Source organism: Semicossyphus pulcher, unplaced genomic scaffold (assembly GCF_022749685.1).
Source record: "Semicossyphus pulcher isolate SPU_LCO1_2020_fin unplaced genomic scaffold, fSemPul1.0.p SCAF_7, whole genome shotgun sequence".
NCBI classification, from domain to species: Eukaryota; Metazoa; Chordata; class Actinopteri; order Labriformes; family Labridae; genus Semicossyphus; species Semicossyphus pulcher.
This window is the reverse complement of record NW_027211748.1, coordinates 24,506,931-24,532,023: the sequence shown is the minus strand read 5'-3', so window position 1 is coordinate 24,532,023 and position 25,093 is coordinate 24,506,931. Positions and strand designations below refer to the sequence as shown.

At 40.9% G+C, this 25,093-nt stretch overlaps 1 protein-coding gene across 3 annotated transcripts; it reads left to right on the top strand.

The window, feature by feature from the left end:
* The first annotated feature begins 436 nt into the window (after positions 1–436).
* On the top strand, positions 437–25,093 carry xrn1 (5'-3' exoribonuclease 1). 3 transcript variants are annotated; one of them, XM_069685116.1, is made up of 41 exons: positions 437–622; positions 2,258–2,490; positions 3,146–3,243; positions 4,587–4,696; positions 4,819–4,929; positions 5,022–5,107; positions 5,230–5,317; positions 5,490–5,658; positions 6,437–6,504; positions 6,781–6,918; positions 7,037–7,206; positions 7,832–7,921; positions 8,096–8,252; positions 8,452–8,571; positions 8,664–8,833; positions 9,258–9,375; positions 9,690–9,788; positions 10,168–10,271; positions 10,466–10,600; positions 10,867–11,029; positions 12,045–12,158; positions 12,364–12,462; positions 12,643–12,758; positions 13,468–13,614; positions 13,710–13,799; positions 13,905–14,040; positions 14,183–14,239; positions 15,175–15,307; positions 15,475–15,544; positions 15,746–15,941; positions 16,064–16,141; positions 16,251–16,334; positions 17,454–17,498; positions 17,771–17,851; positions 17,987–18,124; positions 18,221–18,344; positions 18,451–18,611; positions 18,696–18,809; positions 20,302–20,407; positions 20,612–20,814; positions 21,750–25,093. In XM_069685116.1, exons 1-41 carry the CDS (start codon positions 548–550, stop codon positions 22,107–22,109), a joined length of 5,154 nt encoding a protein of 1,717 aa, XP_069541217.1. In that variant the 5' UTR covers positions 437–547; the 3' UTR covers positions 22,110–25,093. The 3 variants fall into 3 exon arrangements, with proteins under 3 accessions (XP_069541217.1, XP_069541218.1, XP_069541216.1); XM_069685117.1 differs by having other exon boundaries at positions 18,448–18,611; positions 20,612–20,793; XM_069685115.1 differs by having other exon boundaries at positions 18,448–18,611.

Here is a 25,093-nt window from a genome sequence, read left to right as displayed (position 1 = left end):
AGAAATTGCTAATGAAGTTAATTTCATTAAAGTTAATGAAATTATTTTTTCACTGCTAGTTTTAGTTTTAGTCCTAGTTTTCGATAATAAGGCCATTTATGATGGCTACCATTACCTTTATGGTGCACATCACAATAAAAACTATTATTAAGGAAATACTTCGGATGTTAATTTTTTACTTGTTAATTCAAATTAATATTACATAAATTAAGTGAAGTTTAGTGTCCCGTGATTTTCTAGCTCAAAAGTTAATACTTGGTTTTGTATTTATATTTTCACCCTCCCTTTTTATTTTCTGGAGGGAATGGGTTTCCATAGAGACCACTGAAGGGAAGGGGAAGAGAAAAATGGAACGATTGTTTTTTCGAATAGCGGCGGAGTGTTTTACCAGACGGACAACGGACAACTAGCTTGTTGGCGGCCGTTGGAAACAAAACCGGGGCTCAAGTTCTGATGACCTAGTCGTAGTTACCCACATAGCTAAACATCTCCCTTTAGTGTGACTGTTGACTAATTTGATCTAGAGGTTAAGACTTTCGCGGTGAAGATGGGAGTACCGAAATTTTACCGATGGATTTCAGAGCGTTACCCTTGTCTCAGCGAAGTTGTCAAGGAGCACCAGGTAGGAAACCGGTGAAGAGTGTCGTTAGCTTCCCAATCTACAGATAGCGTTAGCTTAGCTTGTTGTTGGCTATCAGCTAGCTAAGTAAAGCGGACCGTGGAACTTTTATTCCACGTAGTTAACCAATGTTTTACCCGGGGACTGGACAGCTCTCTTGTTAGCAAACACGTATGACTCAATTATGTAATAAATCACAACAGAAACACGACGTTATTATAGTCTTTATTTTGGTCTTGTATGTTAGCATATTCTAACGGTAAACAGATCAAAGTTAACTTGGTAAACAGGTTAGAGCCGGGCAGTTTAGGTCTTTGTTAGTGAAGAACATTCTGAACAACAATAAACCCTCACAGGCAGATAGATAACTTAACATTAACAAGAGATACAGGCTGCAGCTAGTTATTGTTGCCAGCTAGCTTACAGCCACAGAGCCTAACAATGTTTGTGAAGTTGTTTAAAATGCAATCATTTTCTAAACAGCAAGTAGTTGATTCTAAGAAGAACATTTTTGTTATTCTAGTTTCATTACTTTGGGCTTCTTCAGTGGGACTGGGGCGGACTTCAGTGACCTAGTTCAATGTGTAGTGTCAAGATAGTATTTCACTGCTTGAGCAGCAGTTTCATCAGCTGGATGTTGGTCAGTGTCACTCTCATTGCATAAGACAGCTCTGATATGTGTGTTTCAAAAAATCCATTGCAATACAATGTAAGCAGCTTTATATTTGACAACAATTGATATGGAAAATAAGAGCCTTTCCTTTTTGGATTCTTAAATTCAGTTCACATATAGTAAAGTTTATTTATAGTAAGTAGGTCTGGGCGATAAGGCCAAAATTCCTATATCACAATATAGGATTTTTCACATCTCGATAACGATATATATCACGATATATCATGTTTTCTGGTAATTTAACAAAAAATCAGTCCATATGAAATAACCATGTGGTAAAGCCTATTTTTAGATAATCCTATGTGAATTAAATAGCCTACTTGACAAATAAAAAAGTACTGAGTTTCTGTTTTCGCTTGGGCTGAGCCTGATTCCTTTTCTGCACGTTGTGTGTCCGCCCTCTCCATGTTAATAAACAGCGCCGTTCCCTATGGTTTGCTCCAGGTTCACTCCCACGTGCAAGGATTAGAGTGTAAAGTGTTGTCAAAATGATGTTAAAATTGCTTTGACGCAGTTCAGCCGCTGGTTTTGTGACATCACGATAGAGATGATATAGAAAAACGCATACAATAAATTTTCATATTGTCTTGATTCTTAAATGCCAGCCACATTTACATTTTGTCGTAATATTTTTGGTACTAAACATAAATGTCAACCTAGATGTTCATATTATGGGAGAGAGTTTGGAGGGTCTTTGTTTGTTTAAGGCTTGAAGAGCCCTCTAGAATGCTCTTTATGGCTGACAAAGATGAGTTGGCCCTTTCACATGTGACTCCCAAAATGTGTTCTGTAAAGGATACACCTATATATGTTAAACACATCAAAACATTGGTCTTCAAAGACTTATATCAAACAGTCAAGAAATAACAGATTTTACAGATGGGACACTTTACAGCAATATTGCAGAATATATTTATTAAACATAGTCATTGAATTTGTCATTGCGTTTTTCTTTTTTTCTTTAGATTCCAGAATTTGACAATCTATACCTGGACATGAATGGGATCATCCATCAGTGTTCCCACCCAAACGACGAGGATGTCCACTTCCGCATTTCAGAGGAAAAGATTTTTGCTGACATCTTCCATTACCTGGAGGTGCTCTTCAGGATCATCAAGCCTCGCAAGGTCTTCTTCATGGCGGTGGATGGCGTGGCACCGAGGGCTAAGATGAACCAGCAGAGAGGACGGAGATTCAGGTAGAGCTCAGTACAGGATGAAAGAAAAATGAGGAAATGATGTAGTCTGTTTGTTTAAAGGCCATCATAATATGACCTGGCTCAATAACCTTGTTTCAGACCTGAATTTAAAGGTGGCGTGTCTTTCTTAGTTAATAAAGGGTGAACACCAGTTCCTGTTATTACTGTAGGATTAGCAAAAGTTATTCTTATTAGCTCTCTCACTAATAAATGTTTCCTTCTGCAACCTCATACACTGAACATAAATGTTAAATTTAGGTTGTTGCAGTAGCTTTTCTTGAAGTGACCAAATAAAGAAATGTATTTTTTCTGAGCATACCTTCACCATGATGCTGAATCTCAAGTGTAAATAATGACTCATTTGCTTTTAGTTATCTGACTGAGATGACAACTCTGTTCTCAAATATATTAATTCAATGTCTGGTGTAATTCTGTGGCTCAGCAGTGACGTCTGTGGTGCCACATTCATAAACCCGGGCCCTGCATAAACTGCCTAATAAGGCAGAATGGGCCCCAAACAGACTATAACTAAAATGCAATATTTGCTTTGGTAAGACTGAAGAAACCAGACTTCAGGCAGGATAACAGCCTGAGACTGTAAGTCTGACCTTCTTTTTTTATGGCTGCCTTTGTGTGTGTATGTCTTTGTGTCTAGGTCCGCCAAGGAAGCAGAGGACAAGATAAAAAAAGCTTTGGATAAAGGAGAGGTGCTTCCCACTGAGGCTCGCTTCGACTCCAACTGTATCACTCCTGGTAGGAAAGCTCGAAAGCTTTGCATAGAACGAATGTCATGACTCATTAATATATATAAAAAAAGATTACGGTGAAACATGAAAACCACCGGTTCTTTTAGGATAAAAAAAAATCAGCTTTCTTCTAGCTTTCTTTCTTTAAATACATTAATGAAAACCTTCCTCAATCTAGAAAAGGGATCACTTTACATTTCTAAACAAATGTGGAATCACTTATATTTGAGAATTTAAAAATGTGTCTACCTCACCTTGGTAATGATTTGCAAGCCATTAGCAGGTTGCCTTAAACAAGTTAACTTGCTGGTTGCAGTTTCTATCAGATTTCTAAGATCAGTACTTTTTTTTTTCATTAACCTGTGATAATGCACATTTTGCAACTATCATAAGCGTAAAAATGGCAGTCGGTAAATCAGGCCTCTACAACCAAACATCTGATAAAACAAGTTTAGTTGCTTCAAGCCAGTTGATAGAAACATACCTAATTTGCATTTCTATTTTGCAACATGTCAAAAGTTCACTAAAACAGTTTAAACAGTGCACCAGCTGGGCGTAAAAAAAACAGGTCTTTTCTCTTGTGCTTGACTTAGCTACCAACAACTTCTTAAATTCGATATACACCAGGTGTTTCAAGCCTAACTGACACTGGTCATAGCTGCACCTGGTCCTATGATGGGCGTCCACGTGAAAACTCGCAAAGCGGTGACTGTTGCCAAGAATCACGTCTCCACTCTCTAACTTCTCCTATCAAATTCTCTTCAGATGTGGACAAAAAAAAAACAAAAGAAAAAATGTGTAATAGATTTACTTGGTTGCTTTTATAATTTGTTTAACGTGGATTTAAGTCTGACTTTGTAAACTTAATCCTGCTCCGTCCTAGGCGTAAAAGATACTCCTGGGTGCAACACAAACAGGGCTGAAGTCTAAAGTTTGTCTTAACTCTCTGCTCTAGTTGGACGTAACGTTACACCCAGGCGTACGCCCAGCTGGTGCACTCGTCTCCTGAGTTTGAGCCTAAATTAAAAACTGTTTAGGTGTGAGAGCAGTCTAACACTATGTTAATTTCATAGACATAACAGCTTTTTTTTACTGACTCTGCTGTTGCAATGTCAGGAGTGACAGGAACTTCACATTACTGTGTTCCTCTATTTGGACACAGATTGTACATTCGTGACATTTAGGGAAGTTTGGGTCAAGCCTATTTGATTAAACTTTTTTTTACTGCAAACTTTATTGTCTCTTAAAATTATTCATTTTTGCAGAGATGTATTTCATACCAATGCCAACATATCAGATATAAAAGTGTCTGTTTTTAGAAACTCTTTTAATCACACGTCCTTCCTTCAGGAACCGACTTCATGGTGAGACTCCAGGAGCAGCTCAAGTATTTTGTCCACAACAAGCTCTCCACAGACAAGCTATGGCAGAATGTCAACGTCTACCTGTCAGGTCACGAGGTAGGTAGACTGTTTTAAAGAAAAAGACCTCTGCATTTTCAGTGGCTGCATGTTGGCACTTGTATTCTGTGACAGTTTGAGTCATTATTCTTGTCCTGAGTGAGTGTTTCTTTTCCTTACAGACACCGGGAGAGGGAGAACATAAGATCATGGAGTTTATTCGCTCTGAGAATACTAAGCCAGGTCACAACCCCAACACCCGACACTGCCTGTACGGCCTGGACGCTGACCTGGTAAGGTTTCTGTCCCGTGGATTTAGACAGGGATGTACATTATAGCTCAAACCCTCTTTTATGCTCACCTCGTTTTGCCCTCTGTGTTGTAGATAATGTTGGGTTTAACCAGCCATGAGCCAAACTTCTCCCTGCTCAGAGAGGAGGTCCGTTTCGGGGGAAAGAAATCCCAAAAAAGGTTCTTTTCCATTAGACTTTTTTGAACAGTTGCCTTCATTTATTTTTGCCTTCTGTTATTTATATGACTGTTTGGTCGTTTTCTTTCTCTGTAGTGAACTCTGCTCTTTTCTTTCCTTCCAGGATAACAGCTCCAGAGGAGACAACCTTCCACCTGCTCCACTTGTCTCTGATGAGGGAGTACATTGACTATGAGTTCTCTGAGCTCAGGGTGAGACAAACACGGCAACAAAATAGGAAATGAACAGCACCATTAGTACAAACTTGTAACCACATGAAAACTAAAAACAATCCCAATGGCATCGAAAGTTTTGGTTAAAGTTTTATGCATTTTACTGTAATAAGCAACACTTAATCTGACTATTTTTATGGGTTTTTCTCAGAATCAGATCGGCAGTGATTATGACCTGGAGCGAATAATAGACGACTGGATTCTAATGGGCTTCCTAGTGGGAAATGACTTCATCCCTCACCTCCCTCATCTTCACATCAGTCATGATGCTTTGCCGCTGCTGTACAAGACCTACATCAGTGTGCTGCCCAGCGTGGGGGGTGAGATACACATGACAACAAGCACACTCTATAACATCATACTTATAATAATGAAATGTTGCATCAGAATATGAAGCATTTCCAGGATGCTGAGTTTCCCATGTTTTTATACCACCTTTCAAAGCAAGTTGTAAAGTTTAAAGGAGCAATTCTCCCCTGGAAAAAGCCACTGTCAGTCAAAGCTGGTGTTCTCTGTAATCGAAACAAGCAATAATATTTGAAATTGGCGCCATAGCTGTGGAGAAAGTTGTACACACAGCTCGTGGTTTCACCCATTCTACATTCCTACAACACCCAGCGTGCATTGCGCCCCTCCCTCTGGAAAGAAGTGAAATACTACCGTTTCGCTGCAGGCGATGGCTCAGAACAGAATCCGAAATACGACGAGAATATACCGGTGGACCGTATAAAAAATCTTCAGGTCTGCGGTCTACATTTTAAACCTGACGATTTTGAATGAGACATGACATCGGAAGCGGGCGTCCTAGATTGAGGAAGTGTAGTTTAGCAAGCTCCCTGGCCTACACCAGATGACGCATTGTCCTGTCTTCCAAAGGCACAGAGCGAAATTGCATTATTTCCCACCATAATGGCGTTAGCTCCCCATAATAGCATGAAAGGAATGAGGTTGAACATCGGCGAACTGGCCCTTTAAGTATTGTTTGTTTTGGTCCAGCTGGTCATATTATTTATACATGCCATAATATACAAATATGACCTGCTTCTTTAATATTTTACACATAACTAAAACTTGTCTGACTCCTGTTGTCTGACTCAGGTTATCTGAATGAGAACGGACATCTAAACCTCAGAAACTTTGAGAAGTACCTGGAGAAGCTTGCTGAGGTAAGACAGCATCCTGCATGTTATCAGTGATGTTTAATGGTAAAAATGTAAATCTGTTGACATAAGTCTTTTAAAATAAGGGCATGTGTATCTAACATTTTAAGAAATTGTTTGTTTGATTAGTTTAGTCTTCAAATAAGTTTGCCACAGAAGAAAGACTATTGTGAACTTTATTGAGATAAAGTGCTTCTCAATTTGTATCACACTTTGGCACTTAGTCGAGAAAACACTGTACAAAGTGGTTTAACCTTTGAAACGGTTCCTTCTTTCCTGCAGTTCGACCGGGAACATTTCAGTGAAGTGTTTGTGGACCTGAAGTGGTTTGAGAGTAAAGTTGGTAACAAGTATCTGAACGAGGCGGCTGGGTTAGCCGCGGAACAGGAAGCTGCCAGCAGAGACTCCAACAAGAATGAGGTCTGTTGTTATGTCAAAATATTTACATACATACACAAATAAAATAGATACTGCTTCAGTCACGTGTCCCAAAAATATCTCCTGTATTTGACATGTGTTTGTGTGTGTGTGTGTATAGGATTCAGACCATTGTCTGGCAGCTCTAACCCCATCAGAAAGAGTGACAGCAGAAGGAAAAGGATCAGCAGGAGACGATGAGGAAGAGGAGGACGATATGTTTGAGACTGAGTTCAGACAGTACAAGCGCACCTACTATATGACCAAGATCGGTGTGGACGTGGTGTCTGAGTGAGTGAATAGATACAGCCGCTTAGCTCCGCCTACCCTCTCTGGCAGACCAACTACTGCTGGCTGATGGAAAGCGTGTCACTAACTGGGCGCCGCTTGGGATTTTTTTTCTGCGAAAGTCACACAAGACACCCAATCTGTAATACTGCAAATGCAAAGGCTTTCATCAGTGGGCCATAGGGTCAATCACCATTGTGTTACCTCACCCGGCGTTAGAGACTTAACAGACATTTATTGAAATGAAAATCTTTGAGATTATTTCTTTAACTACGTTTTAAAAGTTTTTTTAAATGACTTAAAATTGGATGCAATGGTTCCTACTGTTGACTTATTTAAAAAAAAAAAAAAAAAAATCATTTGCAATTGTTAGCATGACACACACATTTATATATATATATATATATATATATATATAACATATGTATACATAACATTTTTGTCCTTGACAGGTAGGTTTTAATTTACTCTCCCTCAAAGGGTCAGAAAATGAGTTAATGTGCATAAAATGGACATGTGAAGTCAAACATGTATGTGAATATTCTTTGTAAACATTATGTAGTGCTTAACACTAATTCATGTAATTTGCAAGTGGCCCTGATGGATGTTTTTGTTTTCCCGATTGCAGCGATTTTCTAGCCATGCAGGCCAAGTGCTACGTTGAAGGTATCCAGTGGATCCTCCACTACTATTACCACGGGGTTCAGTCCTGGAGCTGGTATGAACTTCTGTTTCATATATCACATTGTTCCCTGATTTTTGTTTCTATTCATTTCAATGTCCTCGGAAAGGAGCTTAAATTTTATGAGCTTCAGTTTGACTGATAACAATAATAAGGAAACTGTTTTCTCTTTTCTGGTTTTCTTTGCTTATTGTGTGTATATTTCTCCAGGTACTACCCCTACCACTACGCTCCCTTCCTGTCAGACATCAGGAATATAGCAGGGTTGAGGTTGACCTTTGACCTCGGGAAACCCTTCATGCCCTTCCAGCAGTTGCTGGCTGTCCTGCCTGCTGCCAGCATGGAGCTGCTGCCTCAGTCTTACAGGGTAACACACTCATATCTATACATTATATTCAGATAATCATATGTGTGTGCACATACTTCACTAGGCACAATTGTCTTGTGATTCTATGTTTCTACGTATGAAAACTATTTAAAAATTTTAAAAAATTGCATATATGAGGTGTTGCACGATCCGAACATTAGTTAATAAAGATACTAACATAATGTGTTTCATGTTTCAGCCTCTGATGACGAGTGAAAGTTCTTCCATTATTGAGTACTACCCTGTTGACTTCAAAACAGACCTCAATGGCAAGCAGCAGGAATGGGAGGCTGTGGTTCTCATTCCCTTCATAGATGAGGTACAAACACACTTAACTCTGACATAATGCCACAACTTTCTTAAAGATGCATACTCACTAACAGTTTTTGTGTCTGTGTGTGTACTGAACAGCGGTGCTTACTAGCAGCCATGGACCCCTGTAATGAGAGGCTGACCAAAGAGGAGAAGGCCAGGAACCGTCACACAGAGTGTGCAGTCTACTCACATGATCCAGAGTTAGACTTCATGTACAACTCGACCCTGCCGCAGCTGTTCCCTGACATCGTCCACTGCCATGCCAGGTACATACACATACACACACACACACACACACACACACACACACACACACACACACACTCCACACAAATGCAGCCCTGATACTAATACAACTGAATGGCTACATGGACATGTTTTCAACCTCTCCTGAAATGATGATGCATTTTGTAAGTAGTATTTCTTCTTTCCAAATTAGCTGTATTTTACATAAAAATCCCAGCTGACAATGAAAAGGGTGAAAGCTTTGGGGGGAATAGTTTTGGCTTTTTGCTGCTTTTAATCAGTCATGGCTGTTCTCTCCCCTTTCAGAGTTGGGAAAAAATTTTATGTGTTAATACTCTAACACACAAAAACATCCAAAAGAAGCCAATTGCTGCTTTGTCTACGTAGTTCCCATGCAGCCTGATGTTCACTGCAGGATAATCGTATTACTTGTGTCTGTTACAGGAAAGCAAACATCCCTTTGGATGCCTGGCATGTACCGTTGGACCACCGCAGCAGACCTGTCGACCGCTCGGCTCTGTACTTCTGTGGTTTCCCAACTCTCCAGCACATCAGACACAAGGTGTGTGTGTCTTTGATTATAAACATGTAAAGTACACTGGTATTAACTTAAAAGGATATAAATCCCACAGCATCTGATGCATGCTGCTTAAACTATTTCATACTGAAGCCTCACCAGAAAGACTGCAAACACAACATTTTTTCCCAAATCTTTGGGAATGCTTTAAATTTGGAATTGTTCAAAAACAATAACACGTACAGAAGCTTGAATAAAGGTTGCAGTTTTTTATAATGGTCTAACTCTCTTCCGTTTCTCTCACAACTATGTCTTTGTCGGCCCTTCTCTCTTTTGTCCATGGGCTCACTCACTTATAGTTTTATAAGAAGAAGACTGGGGTGGTCGTGTTCCAGCAGAGCAGCAGAGGGGAGAACATGATGCTGGAGATCCTCCGCAACAAGGACGAAGTAGATGTGGTGAGCTTCTTTCAGCTTCACTTATATTAAAAGTAGAAAGTAAATATATCTCGAGCAAAATTAATACAAAACAAGCTTTTATTATTGGTTATTAAAACAGTTATGTAATTATGTAAGAAGTGGTCGTAGCCTCTTGGTTTCAAAAGGGAAGTCAATGCACAAGTTCCCTTAACCTGCATTATTTCTATTGACTGGCAGCGGGCAACACTGGTTTTAAAAGAAAATGACTCGGTTAACATTTTCCTAAAAGTTTATGGTATCATGTTGTACTTTAAAGTCTACTTTAATACAACATGAAGTTCATTTTGTAAATGATGGTCCCATTTTGAGTAAAATACTCTTTATCTTGTGATCCCTGTCTCCCTCTCTGCCTCTGCAGGTATGTGATGATGTTTCTGCACAAGTCCTGGGGAAGTCTGTGTTCGTCAACTGGCCGCATCTAGAGGAAGCGCGAATCATTGCAGTGTCGGACGGAGACGTCAAGTAAGACTTGATGCCTAAAAAGATGCGTTTATTTCTGCCACTAGGTGGCGCCAAATTCTACACTTAGTCGCTTTTAATTATCAGATGCTAAAATCTTACTCGCAGACATGTTTTTTTTTTATTTTGGCTACCACAGAGTTGGTGTAGAGCATTAGTCAGCTGTTACAGGTGAAATCTTTCTCCCTGTTTGGCAGGTTTTCTCTTGAGGAGCCGCCGGGTGTCCAACAAATATATGACAGACCCTCCACTCCTCCTCCCACCAAAGTCATCTGCCTGTCCGACAAGGAGCAGAAGGACTGGGTGAAGGACGTACAGGGAATCAGTGAACAGTAAGACATTTATGTTTTATGAATCAATAGATAATTACAACTCAAACATATTTTCATAGTTCTATTGTTTAGAAATAATATTGGTGCTGTTCTCATGTCTTATTTGAAAAGAGCTCTTGAAGTAATATTAACATTGCACACTAATAAGATCTTAATTTTCCAAAGAGCATCACAGTTTTCTTTTGTTGTTTTAAAAATGATCAGATCTGTTCTTTCCTAAAAATATAATGAAGATAATAATTACTGCTCATGTTTCTCACTTGCAGTTTCTTGAGGAGGAAAGGCATCACAGTGAACGAGACAGTGGTGGTTTTGTACGGCCAGCTGCTGACCGGAAGGAAATACGTCCCCAAAGCCAACGGGGTGGTGGAGCTAGAGAAACAGTGGTCCAAGCAGGTCCTTCCTTTCGCCTTCCAGACTGTGGTTAAGGTACACACTCACACAACAAAGGAATACACAGATAGAGGGCACAAACTTGAGCAGTTAGGCTCCATGAATGCCTCATGTTTGAAACAAAAACACATTAGTTACAGTTGAGGAAAACCCTACAGTTACTGTTAGACTTAGACTTTATTGTCCCCAGTGGGGAAATTCTTTTTCACAGCCAAAACTCTTAGACAAACGCCAACATGTGACATCATCAGCATCAGACAGCAACATCAAAAGTAGCACATACAACCTAACATCACACAAGTGTTGTATACAGTACCCAACAAACAGTGCCAGCTCAGTGGAGCCTCCTATTATTAAGGGCAGCTGTGGCTGCAGGTATCAGGCTTTTCCCAAAGCAGGCTCTTTTCCATCCCAAAGTCCTGTCAATCCATCAATCCATCAATCAAATTTCATTTGTATAGCGCCAAATCATAACCAAAGTTATCTCAAGACACTTTACAAAAAGAGCAGGTCTAGACCGTACTCTTTGTTATGTTATTTAGAGCGACCCAACATGAATCCACCATGAGTAGCACTTACCAACATTCAGCACAGTGGCAGAAAAACTTCCTTTTAACAGGCAGAAACCTCGAGCAGCGCTGTCACCTGGTCACTAAGTTTTCATTTAATCCCGACCCGCAGAACACCTCTGCACATTTTAAGCATTGAAATCCTGCTCATTAAGACTTTAATACTGTAAACATTATGCCAAATGAGCTGGTATCTGTTCAGTGACTATTTCTCTACCAGCACTGTGTGCAGGAAAAAATTAAAAACAAGAAGATTACTGAATTTTTGGTTCCTAAGAGTTCTTTTATTGTTGCTGTGGTGTTGAAACAGGTATCGCGTAATGTTTTTTAGTCTCGTATCGAAGTATCGTATCGAAGTTTGAAATAAACAGATTACATAAACACATTAATTCTTCTAGATCTGATCTTCACAGAATCTTCTCTCATCACCTTTTCGACTCACTCATTCAGCTGTATCCCACGTTTCTCTTTTTCCTTCTCAGGACATCAAGGCCTTTTACTCGTCTCTGACCTGCTTTAAGAGCTTAGACGAGCTCTTTCCTCCTGCGACTGCTGTCTTCATGGTGGGGAACCCGTACTACGGAGCCATGGGGGAGGTATGTCATCCCTATCCTGCTTCAGTCAGAGGATTGCAACAGCAGCTCTGGAGTTTTTAAATGTTTTATATCTCAAATAAATCTGGAATAAAATGAATAATAGTAATAATAGTTTGTAATTGTTTCCACATGTGCTGTAAAAGGCATTTATGTTGATGAAATTTCCCCTCCTGAACGACCACTTGTTTTATTACTCGCTCAACAGGTGCAAGATTCTAGTGATGTCATTAAAGACGGTCGGGTACGAGTGGTCTTTAATGTGCCACATGAACCACAGCTGGAGCCCTTAATCCAGAACCAGCATGTAAGACACACACACTCACACACACACACACACACACACACACACACACACACACACACGTACGTACGAACGTTTGTAAAGGCTTCCACTGAGGAATTTAATTTCACTCTAAGAGTTCTCTCTATGCTAACTCGTTTGTGCCTCACTTGTGTACTATGTGCCGTTGTTTGTGTTTTGTAGAAGTACTGTGTGAAGTACAGCCCCGGATATGTTCTGGCGTCTCGTCTGGGCATCACCAGCTACCTCGTCTCCCGCTTCTCAGGAAGCATCTTCATCGGCCGAGGATCTAAGAAGAAGTAAGTCTGACATCAACATGTACCGTAAAATTCGGTGTACAACATGCACTTTTAATACATTTAGTTTCATCTAAAAAGTGGGCTGTGTCCTCTATATCGATGCAACCAATATAACAGTATAAAATGCAAAGAGAGCTTTATTATTGTGTTACAGTATTTTACTCTGATGATGGCGCAATCTGGTTGTTTAGTGGTGACATCACATCTTTGCATTAAACTGTTTCCGGGTCCAAGCTGCTACAACGTCTCCTATTTACAATATGCTGCATGGCTGTTTTAAGCGAAGAAAACTTACTTGATTGTTGCTAACGCTTCGTCACGGACATGCACCGCCATGATCGCCATTGCAGCCGCCACCCTCACAACAATCAACGTTACCGTAGGCTGCCAGTTACAGCTAGCGACAGCACCAGTAGCTAGCCGGATTGCAAACTCGACATGGCTGTAATTTGTGTGTGTTTTTTAATGTGTTTTAAGTGAAACTGAATTGAAATAGTGTTGAAATTTCCAAGTTTTTATTAATAAATATCTATACAAAACCTTTTTCCCTCTGGGATACCCTCCAAAACAGACTGCGTCTTATATTCCGGTGTGACTTATATTCTTGATTTTACGGTTCCTCTTTAAATATAATGTCTGCAGGTTGATAGTAGGAGTTATATGTGATTATACGGCATTAAAATAACTTTCCTTCTCTCACTGTCTGCAGTCCCTGTGGGGAGCAGAAAGCTAACGTCGGCCTGAACCTGAAGTTCAACAAGAAGAACGAGGAAGTTCCCGGATACACCAAGAGAACTGAGAAGGAGTGGGTCTACTCTGCTGCTGTGGAGGAGCTGCTGGCGGAATACCTGGACAGGTGTGGGAGAACAAAAGCCCTGCATTCTTTCTCTTCATCCTCCATCTGATTTTTTTAATGCTAATCTTTAATTATTTAATGCTTTTTTTTTTCAGATTTTCCGAGGTTTTCAACCTCGTGTCCAGAAACAGTCATGATGATGTGTTCTATGAAGACGACATCTGGCCTGAAGTGGAGCAGAATGGGTAATTAACTTAATACTTAAGAGTTTGAAGGACATCTTTAGTCTGAATTCATTGTGTTGATGGTGTGTTTACTAATAATCCCTGATATTGATGGACTCACCACAGGGCGGAGAAAGTCGCTGAAATCATCGCATGGTTGAAAAGTCACCCTGTGAGCTCCGTCAGCAGGGCGTCATGTGACCTACAGGTGCTGGACTCTGCTATCGTGGAGAGGATCGAGGAGGCAGTGGAGAAAACTAAGGTGACACTGACACAAAGCACCTCACTTCAGGATACTTAATCCAGTTTAGCAACATCAGAACTTCTCCTATCTGTATGTATACTTACACACATCTCACTTTATCCTCTCCATGTCTGCCTCACTCTCACCACCCGTTTCTCAGGTGAAGAAGAGCACCAAGAAAGTGCGTGTGACAGTCAAGCCTCATCTCCTCTTCAGGGTGAGAACATTTTGTGTGTGTGTGTCATTACTTTAGGGTTCAGACTTATCTGTGTTGTGTTAATTTTTTTGTGGCGGACTGTGAGAATGACCATTAAGTTTCTTCATTTTGCTGACATCTTGATCACTCATATTCGTGACAATTAAACCAGATTGTGTTCACGTTGTTTTCAGTTCTTTAAACCAAGCGTCTTACAAATTTCTTGGGAAATGTAAAAAAATAAGTGAAGAAAGAATTTGGTCTTTTTAAAATTTGAAAAGTGGACAATTTGTTCTGAAAAATCCAACATATACAGTCATGCACGTCATACTTAAATCTCCTGTCATATTTCAATTTATTTTCATTCAAAACACACAAATTACAGCCTACCATCTGTTTTCACCATGTCGAGTTTGCAATCCTGCTAGCTACCGGTGCTGTAGCTAGCAATAGCTGTAGATGTGACATCACCACTTAAGAACCGGATAGCGCCATCGTCTGGGTAAAGTTACTTAACACAATAACATACCTCTCTGCCTTTCTGGTATATTGGTTGCGTCTTATACACCGAATTTTAAGGTATATAGAAATAATAAATCTTGTCGCTGATGGTCTGGTTTGCTTTTGTAGGTCATATGGAGTAATCAGAATTAATTGTCTGTTTCAGAACCAGCAAAAACTCCTCACAGGAGCTTTAAGAACAAATACCATGACAGTGTAGCGGAAAAATAATCATGTTGCTAATTACATTTGAGATCGCTTTGCTTTTTAAATTAATGTGGACACATTCATTTACTGAAAAATATTATTGTTATTCAGAAATCACATTAAAATGACACAAACATTCTCCGTTCACAGCTTTTCTTTGAGCGTTTGCCTCCACTTTTGTTGTACGTGTTTGTAAATGGACTATATTGGGAAGTACTGAACATGTATGTATACATTTTTGCGTGTAGCCCTTAGAGCAGCAGCAGGGGGTGGTTCCAGACCCGGATGCAGAGTATCGCCTGTTCGACAGAGTCGTCAACACCAGGGAGAGCTTCACCGTCCCACTGGGCCTCAGAGGAACAATCATTGGCATTAAAGGAGGTCAGGACACAATGATTTATTTCTTACTAAAGTGATTTGTTTTTACAGCCTGAGCACTTTGAAAGACCTATGTGCATGTACATGATGAAAGGAAAGAATTTGCATATAACTTAAATTTATTTGCATGAAATTTTTAGTTTATATTCTGTCTGTCTTTGTGTTTTCAGCGGACCGTGAGGCAGAAGTTCTCTACGAAGTGCTTTTCGATGAAGAATTTGCTGGAGGTCTAAACATCAGGTAATCACACAAAGTCAATCTGCAGTGGGAGTGTTGCTGCTTCAGATACTCTTGTTGACTGTAGGTGCAAAAAAAATGCTAGTAACATGTTAACAAGATAAACAGCAGCTCATTATTAAACATTTCACAGTTGAGTAAAATGCTCCCACTCCACCCCAGAGCGATTCTGACCACTCATGTTTTACTCGCCTGTGTCCTCAGGTGTACGTCACCTCGCGGTTACCGCCTCCCTCCCTGCGCTCTCATCAATTTTTCCCACGGAGCCCGAGTGGATCACACCTCCCACAAACTCACTGCCATTGTCAAACCTCAGCCTGCTGCGGCCGCAAACTTCAACTCACAGCGCCAGCTGGGCGGCTTGAACCACTCTCCACGGTCACCCTTTATTCCTACACAGGTAAGAGGGGAGACACACTGTGCTTTTTTTCTTAATCAGAAATGTTATTGTTTAGACTTGCCACACTATCAGTTCACACAAACCTCTTTCTCTGTTTCTTCCTCTTTGCTCCATATCTGTAGCATAATGTGGTGAAGGCTTCCTCCCAGGGCAACAGGAACTCTCCCTCTAAGGGTCTCATCCAGAAACAGCAGGGCAAAGTAAGTGCAGGATCACCTGTGTTTCAACACTTCAACATCTATTTGTTCTTTAGGATCTTACAATTAAACATGAAACCTTCTCTCTCTGTCTCTCTTGTTTTTCATCCAGAGTAAAGAGGAGTACAGTAATGTGTGGCAGTCTCTGCAGAGCTCTGGCCCTCCTCAAAAACCTCCAGCACACTGGCATAATAATGTAAGTGTGTGTGTGTGTGTGTGTGTGTGTGTGTGTGTGTGTGTGTGTGCGTGTGTGTGTTAATTTTGACACATTATCTTGAGCCTTACTATTTGTAAACTATAAATCACCTGAGGATGCAGACCAGATGCAATTCTAACAAGACCAGCCAGTTTTACCAATAATCCTGACACATGAGCGTACAGTAGTGAAATACTTGGTGATGACAAAACTGAACAGGGATGACTTGAAGTTATAATCTCGAAGATCTCAGTTTCGTTCTCTTTGGCGGCACCTATGGCAATAAACGGTAATTGCGGGAGCACACTTCCCAGATATCCAGACAGTGTCGCATGTGTGACGTCCACGGTTGGCTCTGGTTGTTACTCTTGATTTTCCTCGTTGACGGTCGCTTTCCTTTTCAGACTGTTTGCCTTCAGTTGAGCGTCGAGTTTGTTTCTTTTTCTTTGGATTTTCACTTATTGTTGAAGTTGTATCTGTAGTCATCGATCTTTTCTTTGTTTGTTCATCCGTAGTAGTTTACTGTTTACTCGCAACACTTGCAGAGAGCGGAAAAGCAGCCGCTTAGCTCCGCCTACCCTCTCTGGCAGACCAACCACTGCTGGCTGATGGAAAACGTGTCACTAACTGGGCACCGCTTGTGATTTCTTCCGCGAAAGTCGCCACAGACACCCAGTCTGTAATACTGCAAATGCAAAGGCTTTCATCAGTGGGCCATAGGCTCAATCAACATTGTGTTACCTCATTCGGCGTTGGATAGAGACTTAACAGACATTTATTTAGAAAATCTTCAAGATTATCCCTTTAACATCAACGGAGGAGGCTTATACTGTTTGAACATGTGTAACTGCTAGTCAGGTCAAATTATTCGGCTGTGATCAAAATACAACCGTGTTGGTTTACGTCTATACAAATCATAAAATGTGTCTGTTATGATTTCAGAATGTATGAAATCCACACAACAAAACTTTGATGCCCTCGCCGCAGTTAGAAAATACCTTGTGGCTTTGACTTTAGACAGAACAAAGTTAGCTTGAGTTAGCATGAAATTGACAGCGAGATGTTACTGTATGTTAAAGCAAAAAAAGTAAAAGAAAAAACTTTTGTTTCCAACTCCAGGAAGGACACTCCCAACAGGAAAATAATCAGCAGCCAAACAAAGCTGTAAGTACTCACACACACACACACACACACACACACACACACACACACACACCTGTATAATCTCCCAGCATTCGTCAGCTGGAGAGCAGGATGAGGTTTCACATGTCTCCAACTTTAACTTTAATTTAACTGCTTATTGGGAAGAATATACAATGTATGTGTGTACATGCTCTACAGCAACATAAAGAACACCTGTGAGCTCCAGGTTAGCATTTCATGTCATGATGTGTGCGAATGTGTGACTGTAATAATGTTGGTCTGTTTGTGTCCAGGCCCCAGTCGGTGGCATCAGACTGTTGAAGAAAAATGAAGACCTCAACGCTCTTTTCCCCTCACAGAACACAGACACTAAGGTAAACACACACACACACTCTCCTGCTTTTCCTCTGCGCTCTGAATCTTTTTTTCGACAGCTTTTGGTTGTATTGTTTGTCTGAACTAATGTCTTCCTTTTTCCCTCTGTCTCTTCTCGTTCTTCTCTCACTTAGACTTCAACGGAGTTTGAGGACCTGATAGCCAGCCTAAAGATCTCTGCTGGTAGCCAGCAGACTCCACCCCCTCCTGCTCCTCCACAAGCACCCACCAGCCAATCAGATGGCCCGTTGTCCCCGCAGTCCTTTGCCATGGTGAGTATGAGAGTCAAACATGGCTTCCTCTTGTAATTTATCGGTTGGGTACATTAAGAGTTAAAAGCTGTATGTGTTTGTTGTCTTTTGTTGTAGAAGGGAACCCTGATGCTGAAGGAGATGCTAAAGATCGACGGCACCGGAACAGGAAGTGCCCAGGAGACATCTAACACATCCGGTGGCCATCAACAGAACAGAAGACGATCATCAAAGAAACTTGGTACGTAACTGATCACTACACCACAAACCAAGGAGGAGGATAGCCTCTCGATGCAACTTCGTCCATGTTTTACTCCAATCCATCTTATTTTCTCTCCCTCCAGCAGCGAATATGAACAACCCCCATGGTGATGGACCTGTGTTAGCTCCCCCACCTGCTGCCAACCTCTCCAACACTGTGCTGACCAGTAAGGTGTCAGAGCTGGCGTGTGTCTGTGTGGGCTTAGGAATGGCACCGCCCGATTTCAGCTTCATAAGCAACAGACAGGTAACACAGCGGATCTATTCTTGAATGTTTCCTCACCGGTGTAACACACAAAGGGTTTGCTTACCTTGTCCTCTGTCTCCACAGGGTCTGGTCGTGTGTCAGGTGAAGCTCTCCAATGGGCTGATGGTTCACGGTCCACAGTGCCAATCAGAAAATGATGCCAAGGAGAAAGCTGCCTTCTTTGCCCTCCAAAGACTGGTACAACATTTGGATAATTTTCGCATTTGTTCACCAATTGTATTTATTGTTTGTTTTTTTGTCTTTGATATGAGATATGATATGATTTGATAAAATATGAGTTGTCAAGATTTCAACTTACCATTCTGATAGCTCCTGGTGATTCTGGCTCGTACATATAAGCCGAATAACCGATCCTAGAGCAGCCGTGTTTTCTATGACTTTGGACTGACTGAGTTTTGGACTGAGTGCAGTGCGGCTGCTCCCCCAGGTGGGATCGCACACGTGGGGGAGGGGCTATACAATCACTCCAAATACTGTCAGCCTATCGTGGCTAAGGTCTGACCTTTTGAATGGCAAAACGGTTGTTCGTTTCAGGAGGAAGGACAGGCTCCGAAAAATATAATATACAATTTTTAAAACGAAAGAAACTTTACCAACGTGATTCAAAAACACATTAGAATAATAGAACATTGATTGCATAGCTGAAATACGTCCCCTTTAAGTCATAAATCACAGCATTCACTTAGGACAGCTTATATGTGCATGTTATAAATACAAATCACAAATTTTATACTTTGAGTCAATGCATCCTGTAATCCACTAAAGATAGTACTTATGCCTTTCCCTAATTTAGTGCCTCCCCTTAAAGTTGGGTATTTTTAAACCTGGGCCCTATTTTTACATAATCCCCTGGGGCAACTGCGCCCGATCAAAGTACGTCCACTAAAAGTGCTTGTTCTTCCACTGACAGGCTCAGATTGTTACTCCAGGTGTCCGACAACATTACGGAAATGATCCCTACATAGATCGTCCTTTTTTTAAAGAGTAAGATCCTTTTTGTGTAACCAGAAGCAGAAGTCTCACTCAAGGAGAAGTCTCGCTCTGAAATCTTGCGGGTGGTGAGATGTTACCTGAACAGGACGGTGGAAACGTGAGTTTTAGTTGGAGAGGATTTGTTACATATAGGACTGCCAGCAGGATGTGTTTCAAAAGCCTTGGCTGAATCTTTACCTAATCGACGAAGATGAGGCATTGCCCTTTTAAGGTAACATGTCACCACCCACAAGATTTCAGAGCAAGACTTCTCCTTGAGCAAGGATCTTACTCTTAAAGCAAAGGATGGTATTTGTAGGCTTTGTGGCGAAGCCCATCTACTGGACTGATTCCAAAAGTTTTTGTCATTTCGACACCCAAAAATAGGGCCCAGGTTTAAAAATACCGAACTTCTCCTTTTAATCAAAAGCAGTCCTTCGACAGGAGTTTTAAGAGTTTTATGATTAACTTTCAATAACATTTTATTAACTATATGCCCTTCAAAGTATAAAGACAAAAATGTATACACCGTAGATGTTCCAGATATAAATAAATATAAACAGTTTTGTGATCATTCTGGATAACATTTAGCTGTCCTCCCCCTGAAGCAGCTGGTAATCACATGACTTGACTCACTGAGTGTTGATGTTCATGAGGAGGCGAGTCTCATTCTGTCTGTGTTGTCTCTCTCACCTAGAACTCAGTGGGATCAGGATTCCCCCTCCCACCTCCTTTATTCCCAGGAGTGGGTCAGATTCGACCTCCACACATGGGAGGCATGACCCCTGTCTTCAACCAACAAGGTCAGTCCTCCTTCCTCACAGTTAGTTTCTGTTTACAAATATTTTAAAATGTGTTGTCTACAATTTGTCCCATTTGTCTTCCCTCTCCACTCAATAGTTGTGTCTTCTTTTACTTTATTTACTTACTTGATTTATCAACTTGTGAGTTAAGTATGTTGAAACTTTCAGGTGCTTTCATCTCACTAGTGTGCTCTCTTTCTCCAGGTGGCTTACTGTTGCCCCCTCAGGGCTTTGGCCCCGCCCCTATGTGGGGGATGCCGCTGCCTCCTCCCCATCACCAAAACCAGTCGTTCTACGGAGCAGCTGGAACCTTCCCTGGTGCCGCCCGACCCCAGCCTGCAACCACACTGCCCATCGGCTCCCACAACCAGTTTATTCCTCTACAGGTAGACTTACATACAGAGGCAGTAAGGACTGATATGTGTTAAAATATCTTCCAGTTTCTATTCTGTTGATGGTGGATATTAGGGGTGTCATGATTCTCCAAATCCTCGATTTGATTTTCAATTTTAAGGTCAAGATTCATTTCGATTTTCTCTGATGGCTATGCCATTTTTAGTCTAGTCTAGTCTGGGATACTTGGTTTTATGCTATAAGAACTCTTATTTCAAAAGTAATATAGCAATAACTTTTTTCATCAGTTCATTTGGAAACTGTAACTGTAAACAACAGAAGAGAAGCCATAGAGGTGCCATCTAGTGACTCTTTTGTAGCTGCAGTGTGCACTCTTCACAGCAGATGTCATTCAAGTTCACAACTAAATTAAAACAGCCATGTCCATAGTCATCATTGAACAATTAAGAGTCTTAACAAACTGTATCCTAACAGATACCACACATTTAACTTTTTTTTTTATCCCCTATAGCGCTGGTTATTGCTTTAGCGCAAGTTGAATTTTGTGGAAGTTAAGCCCAAAATGACAACGGAGGAGTTGCCTGTGTTAACAGTGTTGTGTTCATAGTCAAGTCTACGTCTTTATGATGCCTGTGGAGATAACTGACGGGGAACGCAAAAATATTTCCACACCGGTGATTTTGGAGAAGCAGGAGAGGGTTCGAGTGCTGTTGATGTGTCTCCTAAATCAGCTGTTGCCATGGTGACTTTTAATTATCTGCAGCTTCAGGTTAGAGGAGGTAACGCTAATTCGTGCTACAATGGCTACAACCACAACATGCCGTGTGTGTTTTTTTGCCCCTCTTGGCACGCCTGCAGGATGGTTTGATTCCAGCTTTGATTTCGGGAAGGTCGAGATCGTGACACCCCTAGTGGGATTTATATATTTTTTTGCTGATAAGAGTATGACACAGTCATAACCTAGTTCTCTGTTTCCCAACATTTGCAGGTAACTAAAAAGCGAGTCTCGGCCAACAAGAAGAACCAGGAAACTCGTGAGTTTTACAGCGCCGCCCACACTGTGGCAAGAAACCATTCACAGCGAGCCCAGTACCAGCCCTCCGGCCAATCACAGGCTCGGACTGATCCCCAGAGCGGTATATTCGACCAGCCACACCAACACACCATCAACACTGACCCCTCCTCGTCCAGTCCCGGTCTCGTAGACGTGTCCTCGACAAGGGCAGCAGCCCCACACACACCTCCTCGACAAAACCCGCCAGCAACAGGCCACACCCCCGGCTCCGCCTCCAAGAGGAAGCACAGAAAACTGGCTGTGAACTTCGAGGCAACTAAAGTGTCTGAGTGAAGTGCTCCTGTGTGTTTGTGTGTGTGTGTGTGGGGAGAGAGAGAGGTGTTTTTTTTAGCTGCTAAAGCCTGACTCAACATCTGTGATCAAAACCTGGCCAACGTTTCTTTTCACTCGATATTAAAATGTAGAAAGCAGCCCCCTTCTCCAAACACATTCTGCCTCAAAAAGCAACCCATTAAAATATCAAGCATAAGGCTGAATGCCGTCATCCCTTCAGTGTTCTTGGTGTAACTTGTTCATTGTAGTTATAGTACGTTGCCCCTGAGATGTTGCTTCTTCAGCTGATGTGTAGCCGGTGTGAGTCGACAGGTTGCTGCACAGTTTGCTTACTTGTCAAGACAGGAGTCCAGTGTAGTGATGTGAGGGTAGAGTGCAGTAGAGTACATAATGGTGTGCAGCCTTCTCTCTCCATGTTCCCCCCTAATAGAAGTCAATATTGTGGATCTATTCCTCCTCCAGTCGAATCTAAGTCTTGTTACTTTAAAACAGAATATTAGTGCTCTGCTCGGCATACGTAAGAACAGATTTTTTTGTTTACTGTTTTTGTATTATGATGCTGCTCATAGCAGATATATTGGTGAGGTTTTTTCCTTTAGCTACATGAGCTAAGTACATTAGTTCCCCCAGAGGATTATATTAACAAATTATCCTTACTAAAACATAATGACACCCTGTCTTGGTCTGCTGTGTAGTGGAGAAGATCTATTGAAGTGAAACACTTAAAAGTGCATTGTTTTCATTAAAGATAAATTTAAGAAAATGTGAAGCTCCTTTGAGGAGTTGTAAGCTTGTTCTGGGTCAGAAGGAAATGAATGCTAATGCCTTTATTTGACCTACAAAAGCAAACAAGAACCTCAGCAGGAAGACCAATTATTTCTATGTAGTTATTTTTCATGCCTGTGACCACTGGCACCGGGTCGGTGTCAGCAGAGGCGGATAACAGCAAGCAGATAGGAAGTGCCTTTGTTTACATTCAGAGTGAATATAAGGAAGCAGGATGAGACTTTTTGTTTAAAGAATACTACTGCAGCGTACCAGGACAGGAAGTGATGAGAGGTACCGCTCTGTCCACAGGGGTTGCCAAAGATACAAATAAGAAAGTTCCTCACAGAAGCTTAAAGTGAAAAAAGAATGTTGTCACCTAAAAATGAGGTCAGAGCAAAACAAATCCATTTTACAGGAACTAATTCATCATAAGGATTAATTCAGGCTGCAGAGGTAGAAATCCATCGGGTCAGTACGTCTGTCAGTGTCGTTGTTGCCCTAGCTTTGAAAGCTCACCAGGCTTTATGTCGGTGTAGACAGAGAGCACACGTTTATGGGCAGGTATGTTGACTTTGAACGCACCTGGTCGTACATCGCAGATAGGCATTTTGGAAAATCTTCATTTCAGTTCTCAGGGACGTGCAGCCGCGGTAGTCTCCCCTTTCATACTTTAGCCTCAGATTTGCACTGCAGTGGCAGCTACTTCCTGCTCTGAACAGCTCTAGAAGATGAGATGATGCTTTGTGGCCTTGTTTGGCTGGTTTTTTTTTCTCCAAGTGTAATAATTATGCATAGACTTTTTAATTCTGGCTTTTTATGTCAACATACGTCCGCTTTGTCAGGTTTTGATCAGCGATGTTGATCAGGCTGAACTTGATGATCTGTTTTAATGTCTCTTTGTTTTCTGATCTTTGTTTCCATCAAGTTTAACAGCCTTTTATTTCTTTCAGACTTTTAACGCCTTGCTGCATTTTTCTACTTTTTTATGGTTTCTTAACAACACAGCCAAAGTAAAAAGACACACAGCAGAGTTAGTTATGACATGAGAAGTGATTGGAATACTTTCACCCACAAATACACACACACACCACACATATTGCCACTGCAGAGCTGCTTTACACCAGCACGTAACGTAAAGGGTTTTTTTGTCAATTTTATTCTATAAACTGGACCATGTGAAGAAGTCCCTTTTTAAAACCGTATCGTTTCAGTCTGCACACTCGTCTGTCAGATGAATCGAGTTGTGTTGGACCTACAGGAGCCCTCACACTGCCAGGTTTCAAAGTCGACCTCTCTGTTTTTAAACTGGTCAGGAGCTTGTGGCTGATTTTACACAGGTGCAAAAAAAAGAACCTTTTTAATTTCTAGTTTCCACGAATGTTTCTTTTAATCTAATATTACACATTTTTCTGTGGTGATCATAGGAAGTCACAGTTTAAACTGTTATGTACTTTTGACATGACCTGATGTCACATACAGTGAAGTTTTCATTGAAATATGATTTGTTTATCGGTGCATCAATTCTCATTAAAATTAAGAGGAAATAAAAGAACAGATGACATATAGTCCCATAAAGGGGGAATCGTCTATTTTTGTATCTGTGTAAATGCAGCCAAAGATCATTGAAGGACTCTAAAATAATATGTATTGCTATATTTACAATACGTTCCCACTAAATTGATTGTATGGGAACGTTTCTCCAGGTCTTAATTGGAGGTTTTCTATCGCTGTTTGGCTGTTTTAAATTCTTGGCTTTATATTACACCTCTATACACATCAGCACTCATCTACACAAACACATATATAAAATCTTTACATTTTAAAGATGTTTTTTTGTTTTTGTTTTCAAGCGATTGATTTTACGTAAACCCTTTTTACAAACAGTCTTGGGGTCTTTTCTAAGCGATCGGAATAATTATTGTTTCAGTAATGTTTGTGGCGGAGCTACAGCGATGACGAAGCAGCCGAGGTGACTTCGTCCTTATTTTTAGGGACGCAGGCGTAAAGTGTGTTTGGTGTGTTTGGAAGTCAAGTCTTTGTGGCTCTGGTGCAATAAGGGAGGTTTTAAAACATTTTGGTTAATGAAGCACACCTGTAATGTAACTTCTTTTTTTTTTCTCTGTTGACATGTAACTACAAAGATAATTGTCATTATGAAGAGATTTTGACTTGCTGTTTTGATGCAGGATTGTGCTGTACATATCCATTTAATTAAA

Bases quoted from the DNA above. Each gene is read 5' to 3' on its own strand.
- xrn1 (XM_069685115.1), top strand. From the start codon at position 548: ATGGGAGTACCGAAATTTTACCGATGGATTTCAGAGCGTTACCCTTGT. The intron at 8,572-8,663 runs GTACAAACACAC...TGTACTGAACAG, and splicing joins TCATTCCCTTCATAGATGAG to CGGTGCTTACTAGCAGCCAT. The intron at 16,142-16,250 runs GTAAGTGCAGGA...TTTTTCATCCAG, and splicing joins TCCAGAAACAGCAGGGCAAA to AGTAAAGAGGAGTACAGTAA.